The sequence below is a fragment of the Tachysurus fulvidraco genome, chromosome 4 (genome assembly GCF_022655615.1).
Source record: "Tachysurus fulvidraco isolate hzauxx_2018 chromosome 4, HZAU_PFXX_2.0, whole genome shotgun sequence".
Lineage (NCBI taxonomy): Eukaryota > Metazoa > Chordata > Actinopteri > Siluriformes > Bagridae > Tachysurus > Tachysurus fulvidraco.
This window is the reverse complement of record NC_062521.1, coordinates 6887338-6900574: the sequence shown is the minus strand read 5'-3', so window position 1 is coordinate 6900574 and position 13237 is coordinate 6887338. Positions and strand designations below refer to the sequence as shown.

The window sequence follows — 13237 nt, the reverse complement described above, 5'->3', positions numbered from 1 at the left end:
TACGGATCAGAAGAAGCGCTTGTGTGTAATGTGACTAATGAAACCGAGAGAGAAATAGATGGTGTTTATTTCTAGTCAATGTCTTAACGACTTAATTGATTCAATCTCCCGCGTCATTATGAGGGTAAAATCGTAGCCTTGCTCATTAAGAGAATGGTAATTAATGAGACAGAGGCTTGCTGATATGCTGCTGCGCCACACACCAGCACTAACTCGAGGATTACGTTAAGCATGCTAATGTTTGTTCTTAAAGTTCGCGTTAGTTTTTTTTTTTTTAAAGCTTTATTTGTGCTCTCGTAGGTTGAGAGGAAACAGAAGAATCTGGAGTATTGGTAAGGATTTCAGTTGCAGTTAGGAGTTTATATAGATATAAGCGATTGATACTGCTGGTAGATGCATGAAAGGGAAGAGCTTAAGGAACTGGAAATGATCAAATTAGGGAAAACGGGGTAGGAGGGCAGGTTATAAAAAAATCAAAGAACTAATGTACATTAATGTTTAACATTTAAATCTGACTATATGAACAAAGACAACAGTAATGAAAGTAATCCATCCATACATCCATCCATCTTCTGTATCGCTTATCCTACACAGAGTCATAGGCAATCTGCAGACTATCCCAGGAGACTCGGGGGACGCCCTGGACAGGGTGACAATCCATCACAGGTCACACTAAGATTCACTCACACTGTAAATAATCTAGAGATACCAATTAGCCTACAAGGCATGACTGTGGACCGAGGAAAACAGAGTAACCAGAGAAACACCTGATGCACAGTTTGGAGGTTGAAATCAAACCCCCAACCCTGAACACACGGACTAACTAAGCCGCCATGTGCCGCCTGCATATTTTTACAATTTATATGAAGTTTATTCATTTGGCAGGCAAGTTTATGCACAATCATTTAGTCTTGATTTGCTTGTTATTAGATGCACATGGAATTACTTTCATTTTTTTTTTATAAAACTGAAACAAACACTTGAGATGGTTTGAATCATTGAAAATTTCCTTCTTTTTAATGCTTGCGACAGGTTTATGAGGACATTATTCAGCAGAGAAGCACTGAGAGCGCTCTGTGTGTGTGTGTGTGTGTGTGTGTGTGTGTGTGTGTGTGTGTGTGTGTGTGTGTGGTGCTGAGGGGATTTAGATGCTGGAACAACAGAGATTGAGTTTACCTTGATAGACCTGCATTATCTCTATAAGCAACATCTCCTAACATCAAACATATACAAGCGAGGACCAAAAAACAAACAAACAAACAAACAAACAAAGCCAACAAACATCAGCGTCATTCCTAACGATGAATTTTGATGGCTATCTACATGGCGACGTACCGACGGTTCATTATCTCCAGAAATATTGGCACCCTTCGTAAAATTGTATGAAGTACATGATTAAGGAATGTTACCTCATGTTTATGCATATTATTTTGATTACTGAGTATTTTAAGTACGACACTGGTACACTGACAAAATCATCATAAGTCATCATAAGGTGTTTACAGAGTTGTCAACGCCTTCAAATATTAGATGCTTATGAACAACCACATGAGGAATCTCAGAGAGCTGAAATGGGTTTGAAGATTGTTTACTTTGAAGATTGAAACATTTGGGGTAAAAAAATAAAAAAAAAAAAAGAGAAATATTGATGAAAAATGACATTCTTGAAGCACTGAACGTCTTCTTTCGTATAAGCCATTAGGCACTGCTGTGGAGTTTGACATGACAAAGTTGTTCAATGCCGAACATATGAACAACAAATCAGGCAGAGATTTCATTTTTTGCTCTGGAAAAAGAGTAAACTAGCAGTGCTTTGGATGTCTCACATGTGGTTTTAGCTCACCTTCTAAAAAAGATGTATTGAGATATATTGTGTAGCACCATTGGTCCGTTTGGTCATGGCTGTTGTTGACCATCTGAGACCACTAATGTCTGATAAATAGATTATTTTTGATATTCTGTAAACCACTGTTGCATGTGATCTTTATTACTGCCGTTCTTCTTCCACCAATGTGATAAAGAGTGGATTGTTTCGTTTTTGAACATCTGTGAGTGAAAAGTGAAAAACCGCCACATGAAAGGTCAGATATTTTTACCGTAGGCTAATTAAACACTAACTGAGGCTAGAAATGGTCATCTACATGACCTAAGAAAGACATATAAAGAAAAAACACACTTTTCTTTTGATACCTGATTTTATTGATGATAATGTAGATTTGTAAATGTAACATCACAAAAAAAAAAGGCAGGCCTCACCTGACATCGCACGAGTGCACGCTGAGCTCTTTGTGCAGGACGCCACTCGTCAGGTTATACACAAGCACCGAGCCGTTACTTGAACCTGAAGAATACACAATCACAGACAGGTTCAATCAATAGTCATCATCTAAATGTCAACCAGAGTCCTGACCTTTTGAGCTACTCTGAGTGGCTGTTAAATATCAACCATCAACATGGCAAAAGTGATTTTCAGTTATTTCATACACAGACAATAAATAAATAAATAAATAAATAAATAAATAAATAAATAAATAAATAAAATAGGCTAACAAGCAAATAAATAAATTGAAATAAAATAAACCTGCCCCTAAATGAATTAAATGAAATATCTACATTTAAATAAAAAAAGAGGTAATTCATTGTAATAAAAGTTAATACACTGTCTGTTAATCTCTAATTTAACAGTGGAAATATCTATCTATCTATCTATATATATATATATATATATATATATATATATATATATATATATATATATATATATATATATATAAATACACAGATAAAATATGTTTCTAATAATTTTAGGAAAACGAACATTTAAAACCATGTGTTATCCAAAAGCTGCAAAGAAAAGCTCATACTGATCAGCACCAGAATGTAAAATCCTTTATTATTATAAAAAAAAAATGAAATAAAATTCAAATAAAAATAAAAAACTTCTTGTTCCATCATCTCAAAGTCAAAGATGTGTTTTTCTTTTGAATGGGTTTTTGGTTGAATATCTGAAATAATTTTTGGTGACAAACATCCTCAAGATATTTTTATTTTCATACTTCTTACAATTTCCTACACATTTTAGGATATAAATCACATGGCTAATACAGCACTCGTGATTTTTCCGAGCGTTTACGTGAAGCTTGCTAACAAGTGGCTAAACAGGAAACAGGATTTTCCGAACAATAAAACAGCCTTGGATTACAACCTCGTTGTGTTTCTACTATACAATCTATCAATTTATAGCATTTTACAACTGTAGTGATTTAATTTTTTTTATTGTAGTGCTAGAATTTTTTTAAGCTTTTATAAAAACTGCAGAAGCCAAATAATATATCTTCATTCCACAAAGTAAAACTAGATCTTGTCGGAATTGTAGTGGTTGAGGTCATGTGACTGTAGAGTAGTCGGGTTATAACCTTTAACTGCTTATTTCTGGCTCTGTCAGAAATCATAACATTTAACTTGAGAAGATCTTCGTCTTCTTTAGTTCAAAATTCTTCTTTAGAAAAATTCCTCTTGGCTTTTTGTCGAAGGAACCAGTGACTAACTTCCAGCTTGGCCTAGAAACTTCCGTCATCTCTGCGACACACTACACGATCTGTACATAAAATTTTATTTTTACATGTCAAATCTCTTTGCATTTAAAGCGCATACAGAATGTGGAGCAGGCTCTCTCTCCGTATACGCAGACCATAAATCATTTAATGATTGGCTCACGACTCTGTGAAGGTCTGGAGTTTAAGATCGTACAGTCTTCTGCTGTGATGTATAGCCTCTATATGACAAAAACATGTGCCTGTGTGTGTTGTGTCTATAATAGAGCGGCTTGAGATCAGATTACAGACTACAGATCGATCATGGAGATCATATTGGCTTGACAGCGGCGCTCCGACTGTGAAATAGCTGTCACATGGCCGTAAAAGACGACTGGAGAAGACTGAAGGAGGGAAAAAAAAAGAGTGAAAGGATAAAGATAAAGAAATGTCCAAAATATCTTTAATGTTTGTGAGTGTTGTGTGCAGTCTGATGGAGAACACATACTAAAAAAAGCTAGGAAAAAAAAAAATCGACTTAAATGAAGTTTGAGAATGATTAGATATGGACCGGGTAACTTTAATGTGCCGAAGCGTAGCAAATTCAACCCTGGCCTGACGTCTGTCTTCCTTCGACTTCCATTTTTATTTAAGTCGAAGTGTCCGATCGATTGCATACAGCCCGGGATGAATTGATCGAGAATCGTGTGATTCGTCTCACTGTCCAGCGCAAGTCGCTGAACTATGTGAGAGACGACGTGCTGCTAATGGTGTGACTTTCACAAGTCTTCCAAGGACAAGATGTAGCAGGGACGCTATCTGTATCCGTGTCTGTATCAGTTTCTGTCAGCTGCTCCGTACATTAGGATATGTATCTGTATCCTCGTTTCCAAACCTGTGGCCTAAAAACATCTGTCGAATTTGGTATAATACAGGACTCGATATTCTAGAGTAGTATAAACCAGACACATAATTTAATCCGCCATGGCTTTGTTCAGGAAGTTGCAGCACAGATGATGTTATTTCCCCCTCCAAGCTATCCTCAATTTGATCCCAACCACCAGCCAGATCTTCAATATCAAACAACATCTACCACATTCTCCAATTAAATATGGCTAACAGTGTACCAGTGGGATTCTGCTGCAAAATTTGCTTTCAAACATTGTAACACATCTTCTGAATCATTTTATCACCATCTTCATCACAATCATTTTATACGCTAATTCCTCTCCACTGCTTCTCTTTTTCTACCAGTCCCGAGGCATCCAGAGCTTGTACCAGCTCCAGTTGTGTTCCATGTCATGAAGATTTCGGACCTTCGTTGAGATGAGGCCAATCCTGTGAGGATCATGAGGCGTCTAAAGATTTACCAGCTCCAGTTTGACTCTGCTTCATGAAATATTCAGACATATTAAGAGATGATGCCAACTTCATGTGAACAACAACCTCCTCATCAATACACAATTGTCAAACAGTACATTTATATTCACACCCTCCAGTGTCACCCACATGAGGATGAGGTTCCCCTTTTGAGTCTGGCTCCTCTCAAGGTTTCTTCCTCTTCCATCTAAGGGAGTTTTATACAATACAGAAATACAGACACGGTAGAGAAGAAGATGGATGCAGGATAGAGAGATCCAGAAATGCTTTCAGCGTGTCCTGGCCTTTACAGAGTGTGATTTCTCCTTCCATGTATGTTATTAACCTCCTGTCTGTTCACTATTTTGTGCCTTTGCATCTCTGTGTGCGCTTGCCGTCGATGTCCTTGAAAGTCTTTTAGCTTTTGAAGTAAAACAGATTTTTTGTAAATAATAATCAGTCTTTTACTTCTTCCAGTAGAAAAAAAAACTGCACTGAGCATGCTCAGTTTGCAGGGAAGTTCCTGAGCTTATTTGACGGACTGATTAACGGGTCGAAAAGGATTCGAAGTGCTTTATCTGTTCACCTGCTTATAAAAGAAATTCCAGTATGCCACATTAAAGGCGATGAATAGGAGACTATATTCATGTTTATTCATATTTTATATATATATATATATATATATATATATATATATATATATATATATATATATATGATAGATATTTTTATATATATATATATTCCTTATATAAATATAAGGAATAAATATATTGTATGGCGTACATCGACTATCCAGAACTGTTTCCTATTCATCGCCATGAACGTGCCATACTGGAATTTCTTTTATTTATGAATCATCGGGTAATGATGACCATTTAAACAAGCATGTGACTTACTATTGATTCCTAGCCTGGGTTTGTTTACAGAGCAGTTGTTTAATTCCTTTTCTTTTGTCCTTTCGTTCTTGTTGATAGCAGTAGTCAGAGAGAATGTGCTGATTTCCCAGCTCCAAAACCTCTCGTTCATCTCAACAGTTCATTATCAGGCTTAGTAGGTGAGCTGCAGCTTGGTGCAGCATATTAGTTTCATATAATCAGCTTCTTATTGTTTCTGTAGAGAATCTGCCACAAGTGAGGTTTTTTTTTCCTCTTAATTAGCACATTTCTGAATTTCCGTACGAGGTAAAGTTGAGGCCAAGTTAAGACTACACAGATTGAGTATTGTGTATTGAGCATCGACTAGACGGCAAGCTTGTTTGTTTGTTTTTTCCTTAAATTGCCAATCAGCTCCGTTACAGCTTTAAACCAAACACTGCTGGAATAAACCAGATTAAAAAATGGCAAGTAATAGAGGCCCTTTTTCAGGTACAGACAGATCTTAGGATCAAAAACTATAAGAAAACACAATGACAGCAAAGCACAGAAAGGAAAAAAAAATCCCATCAAAAACACAGTAAGGATAAAAGAAGCCGCCGAAGAGACATCGGGAATTTGTTTTTCCACAGATACAAAAATGGGCTACAGGAAAGTGGAGCTGGACGACCTGCTTCACAAAGCTGGGAACGTGCAGCACTGCTGAATGGACGGTGATGTTTAGATCAAATTACACTGACTTTAATAAGCCACTGTCTTTAAGTTGCTATTTAGACCAGTAGACTACTTACAGAAGATGATGTAACTATATGTTAATTCAAATGTCTGTCCATCCAATTATCCATTCATCCATATTTACCTCCTACTATCCGAGCACCTTTCTATCCATCCATCTATACATCTTACTGTTTATCTATGGATCCATCTACCCATCCACCTGTGTCTATTTGTCTGTCTATCATTCCATCAGTCCAACTTAATATTTTTCTATCCATCCACCTATCCTCCATTCAATGCACCTGTCTGTATCTTTCTATACAACCATCTATCCTTGTATACCTCCAGCTATCCTAGCACCCAACTATCCATCCATCTATGCATCCATCCATCTAACCTATTCATCTATGCATCAACCTGTCCTCCCTTCCATCCACCCGTTTGTCTATCCATCCATCCATCCATCCATCCATCCATACCTCCAGCTATACAAACACCCATCTATACATCTTACTATTTATCTATGTATCTGTCTATCTTCCCTTCCATCTGCTTGTCTATCCATCTACCCATCCACCTGTGTGTCTATCATTCCATAAATCCAACTTAATATTTATCAATCCATCCACATATCCTCCCTTCCATCCCCCTGTCTGTCTGTCTGTCTGTCTATCTTTCCATACAACCATCTATCCTTGTATACCTCCAACTATCCTAGCACACATCTATCCATCCATCAAACTTATTCATCTATGCATCAACCTGTCCTCTCTTTCATCCACCCACCCGTCTGTCTATGCATCCATCCAATCATCCATGTATACCTCCAGCTATACAAGCACCCATCTATCCATCCATCTATGCATCTTACTATTTATCTATGTAGCCATCTATCTTCCCTTCCATCTGCTTGTCTGTCCATCGACCATCCACCCGTGTCTATTTGTCCGTCTAGCCTTCCACCAATTCAACTCAATATTTATCTATCTATCCATCCACCCATTCCTCACTTCCATTCATCTATCTGTCTGTCCATCTATTAATCAATCCATCCATCTTTTTATTACAGTATTAGTAGTTCTGTGGAAAAAAGGAATGTAAAATAGACTCACTGTAGAATGGGGACACAGTCACTGCATGCATTTAAACCTTCAACCAAAAAAATTGGGTGGGTGGAGTGTGAGAGAGAGAGAGAGAGAGAGAGAGAGAGAGAGAGAGATACCCATTTTTTCATGAGCATGGCATATTTAACACCAGATTCCTTCCTGCTTCTAAATTTTATATAAACCTCCAAAGCTTTTATTGCTTGCAATACGTGTGTGTGTGTGTGTGTGTGTGTGTGTGTGTGCACGCATGTGTGTGTGTGAGAGAGAGAGAGGGCATTATACAGAGCAGAGCATTATACAAAGCATTTTTGTTCACCTCCATGACAATACATTCGTTTCTTGGATTTGTTTTGTTTCCCACAAACCTTGGGCACGACCGTGCACCGAAATGAACGGATGATTAGTATTGTTTATTCAGTCAGTGCTCGAGACCACGAAAGAATATAAGATCTGCTTTTCATTCGTCCAAGCTTCAAAGTTCAAAATTCATCCATTAAGCAACTGCCACTTAATGGCACTTGACATTCCACTGCGTCAGCATCAGTACAGCACTGGCAGCATGAAGCGCAGCTCTGTTATTACTTCAGCAGAGACGGAGAGAGAAGGAATTACAGCCAGTTAGAGAGCAGAGCTAGTTTTCTCTGCTTCTACTGCATGTAAAAGCCACTAGGCATTTTACTGTGTGTTAACTGTGGTCCAAAGTGACAATATAGATTTATCTACAGTATATATCAGTAGAAGATTATCTTAACTGTAAATTTATTGTGATAAATGTCATTTTCTGAGATTCAGAAAATTCCTTTTTATTTATTTAATTTTTGTGTGAAGTGGTTTTTAGTGTAGCTACAGATGAATATTTTTCACTCTGAAAAATAAATAAATATATATATATATATATATTACAATTTTGACAGATTTTCTTCTCCTGTTAAGTGTTACTTATTGACTATCTACTCATCTATCCATCCATCCATCCATCCATCCATCCACCCAGGCACCCACCTATCTGTCCAACCACCAATCCATCTATCGATTCACCCATCCATCCATCCATCCATCCATCCATCCATCCATCCATCCATTCATCCAATACTGTGTTAAGTTCTGTGATTATTCCAGGGTTTATTACTTACCGACGGCCAGCAGCGGCTGGTAGTGCTGGATGTTTTTAGTGGTTAAAGGAGGACACATGCGCAGCGAGAAGGGTGGCAGGGGCAAACCAGACAACAGCCCTGTCAGGAGGAACTTCAGCTGCACCTCCTGCTGCCCCACCATCGATACAGGGGGGTCAACACCCGAGATCAAAGTGGGACCTGAGGTGGGGGAGAGATATGTTGAGGAATGTCAGTACTGAAAGCTCACTGTTTACATAATGAAAGGGGAAAAAGCAAAGAGAAAACTATACGTCAATTTGGATGACCATGAGACCATGAGCATGCCTGATCTAAAGCTTCATCCGATCTTTGTCTGATCTTTAACTTAAGTCTGATCTAACACAACTTAATTTAAGTTCTGATCTGATCTATTCCAGGGTCAGATCTAACATGGTATCAGACACAGCATCGGACCTGATCTAACACAGCATCTGCTCTTACATTGCTCCACATGGCAGAGATTAGATATATGTATGTATGTATGTGTGTGTGTGTGTGTGTGTGTGTGTGTGTGTGTGTGTGTGTGTGTGTGTGTGTGTGTGTGTGTGTGTGAGTGAGATGCTGATTTAGATCAGAAGTAGTGTAAAGTCAGATGATGTGTACGATCAGACTGCATGTAAGATCAGACCCTGGAATCAAAGAAGATAAGAAACTATGTCAAATAAACTTAGGTGCACTTGTTAAAAGTGTTTCATTTTATGGCTTTAAAATTTATTATATATAGTCTTTTTTATAAATTTAGATTAAACGACTGGATCAAAATGCAAAAAAACAGCACAAATTCAAGATACTACTAATGGGATTTCATAGTAGTCCAGACCAGAATACCCACAAAAAGATGAAAGATTATCTCTCTCTCACACACACACACACACACACACACACACACACACACACACACACACACACACACACACACACACACACACACACACACACACACACACACACACACACACACACACACACACACACACACAATAACCCTAGGGCAAATAGCAGGAAGTATCAGTTCTGTAACAATGCAGAAAAAAAAGATAGATATATAAAAGGAGATAAAAGCCCTCTGTGTCTGAGAAGGTTATCAGTGTTGGGCCACCGGCTGGAACAAAAAGATTTAGAAAGGAGGAAGGCCACTGTAGACAGAGAAAGAGAGCACCCGAAAGAGAGAGAGAGAGAGAGAGAGAGAGAGAGAGAGAGAGAGAGAGAGAGAGAGAGAGAGAGAGAGAGAGAGAGAGAGAGACTTACAAAAAATTAGCACAGACTTCATAAGATACTTAATGTTATTCCATGCAGGAGTCAGTGACAAGCTGGAGATAAGGAGAAAGAATGAGGAAGAAAAGAAACTGGGTTTCTAATATGGAGCCCAAACACCTTCCAGTAACTGAGAATTTCAGCTTTTATTAAAGAAGGTTCATTCGGTGTTCATTTCTTTACCAAACCCCACATACTGACTAATAATGGTATTAGTTATTATACACTTTGCTTTCAGTAAAGCTTTTAGATTAGACCTGGGTTTGTGTTTTAGTGTATTGCAGAATGTGTAGTGTAAGTGTAAAATAGTCTAGTGTAGTGTGGATTAAGTTAAGTGTTAAGTTAAGTGACGTGACATACGGCTAAGTATGGTGATCCATACTCAGAATTTGGTCTCCGCATCACACAGCAGTGAACACACACACACACACACAGAACAGTATAAAGTACTGTATACCGTAGTGTAGAATAAAATAGTGTAATGTAGTGTAAAATAGTGTCCTGTGGAGTGGATTAATGTAGTGTAGCACAGAATAGTGTAGTGTAGTGTAGATTAACGTAGTGTATACCGTAGTGTAGAATAGAATAGTGTAGTGTAGATTAACGTAGTGTATACCGTAGTGTAGAATAGAATAGTGTAGTGTAGATTAATGTAGTGTATACCGTAGTGTAGAATAGAATAGTGTAGTGTAGATTAACGTAGTGTATACCGTAGTGTAGAATAGAATAGTGTAGTGTAGTGTAGATTAACGTAGTGTATACCGTAGTGTAGAATAGAATAGTGTAGTGTAGATTAACGTAGTGTATACCGTAGTGTAGAATAGAATAGTGTAGTGTAGATTAACGTAGTGTATACCGTAGTGTAGAATAGCGTAGTGTAGTGTAGTGTAGATTAACGTAGTGTATACCGTAGTGTAGAATAGAATAGTGTAGTGTAGATTAACGTAGTGTATACCGTAGTGTAGAATAGAATAGTGTAGTGTAGATTAACGTAGTGTATACCGTAGTGTAGAATAGAATAGTGTAGTGTAGATTAACGTAGTGTATACCGTAGTGTAGAATAGCGTAGTGTAGTGTAGTGTAGATTAACGTAGTGTATACCGTAGTGTAGAATAGAATAGTGTAGTGTAGATTAACGTAGTGTATACCGTAGTGTAGAATAGAATAGTGTAGTGTAGATTAACGTAGTGTATACCGTAGTGTAGAATAGCGTAGTGTAGTGTAGTGTAGATTAACGTAGTGTATACCGTAGTGTAGAATAGCGTAGTGTAGTGTAGTGTAGATTAACGTAGTGTATACCGTAGTGTAGAATAGAATAGTGTAGTGTAGTGTAGATTAACGTAGTGTATACCGTAGTGTTGAATAGAATAGCGTAGTGTAGTGTAGATTAACGTAGTGTATACTGTAGTGTAGAATAGAATAGTGTAGTGTAGATTAACGTAGTGTATACCGTAGTGTAGTGTAGTGTAGATTAACGTAGTGTATACCGTAGTGTAGAATAGAATAGTGTATTACAGTATAGAATAGTGTAGTACAGTATAGAATAGTGTAGTGCAGTATAGAATAGTGTAGTACAGTATAGAATAGTGTAGTGCAGTATAGAATAGTGTAGTGCAGTATAGAATAGTGTAGTACAGTATAGAATAGTGTAGTGCAGTATAGAATAGTGTAGTACAGTATAGAATAGTGTAGTGCAGTATAGAATAGTGCATTACAGTATAGAATAGTGTAGTGCAGTATAGAATAGTGCATTACAGTATAGAATAGTGTAGTGCAGTATAGAATAGTGTACTGTAGTATAGTATAGTGTAGTGCAGTATAGAATAGTGTAGTGCAGTATAGAATAGTGTAGTGCAGTATAGAATAGTGTAGTGCAGTATAGAATAGTGTACTGTAGTATAGAATAGTGTAGTACAGTATAGAATAGTGTAGTGCAGTATAGAATAGTGTAGTGCAGTATAGAATAGTGTAGTGCAGTATAGAATAGTGTAGTGCAGTATAGAATAGTGTAGTGCAGTATAGAATAGTGTACTGTAGTATAGAATAGTGTAGTGCAGTATAGAATAGTGTAGTGCAGTATAGAATAGTGTACTGTAGTATAGAATAGTGTAGTACAGTATAGAATAGTGTAGTGCAGTATAGAATAGTGTAGTGCAGTATAGAATAGTGTAGTGCAGTATAGAATAGTGTACTGTAGTATAGAATAGTGTAGTACAGTATAGAATAGTGTAGTGCAGTATAGAATAGTGTAGTGCAGTATAGAATAGTGCATTACAGTATAGAATAGTGTAGTGCAGTATAGAATAGTGCATTACAGTATAGAATAGTGTAGTGCAGTATAGAATAGTGTACTGTAGTATAGTATAGTGTAGTGCAGTATAGAATAGTGTAGTGCAGTATAGAATAGTGTAGTGCAGTATAGAATAGTGTAGTGCAGTATAGAATAGTGTACTGTAGTATAGTATAGTGTAGTGAAGAACAGTGTAGTGTGGTGCAGAATAGAATAGAATAGTATAGTGTAGTGTAGAATAGTGTAGTGTAGAATAGAATTGTCTGGTGTAGTGTATTGTAGTGTAGAATAGTGTAGTGTAGTAAACAACAGAATAGTGTAGTGCAGTATAGAATAGTGTAGTGCAGTATAGAATAGTGTAGTGCAGTATAGAATAGTGTAGTGCAGTATAGTATAGTGTAGTGCAGTATAGAATAGTGTAGTGCAGTATAGAATAGTGTAGTACAGTATAGAATAGTGTAGTGCAGTATAGAATAGTGTAGTGCAGTATAGAATAGTGTAGTACAGTATAGAATAGTGTAGTGCAGTATAGAATAGTGTAGTGCAGTATAGAATAGTGTAGTACAGTATAGAATAGTGTAGTGCAGTATAGAATAGTGTAGTGCAGTATAGAATAGTGTAGTACAGTATAGAATAGTGTAGTGCAGTATAGAATAGTGTAGTGCAGTATAGAATAGTGTAGTGCAGTATAGAATAGTGTAGTACAGTATAGAATAGTGTAGTGCAGTATAGAATAGTGTAGTACAGTATAGAATAGTGTAGTGCAGTATAGAATAGTGTAGTGCAGTATAGAATAGTGTAGTGTAGTATAGAATAGTGTAGTGCAGTATAGAATAGTGTAGTACAGTATAGAATAGTGTAGTGCAGTATAGAATAGTGTACTGTAGTATAGTATAGTGTAGTGAAGAACAGTGTAGTGTGGTGCAGAATAGAATAGAATAGTATAGTG

General features: G+C 37.1%; 1 protein-coding gene across 1 annotated transcript in view; it reads right to left on the bottom strand.

Annotated features, from left to right (window-relative positions):
• Positions 1–13237, bottom strand: part of wdr11 (WD repeat domain 11) — a 92960-nt gene that overhangs the window by 53224 nt on the left and 26499 nt on the right. The window contains exons 10-11 of the mRNA XM_047812409.1: positions 8724–8903; positions 2257–2341 (exon numbers count right to left, since the gene is read on the bottom strand). Of these exons, the coding sequence (XP_047668365.1) occupies positions 2257–2341; positions 8724–8903 (265 nt within the window). The remainder of the gene's footprint in view (positions 1–2256; positions 2342–8723; positions 8904–13237) is intronic.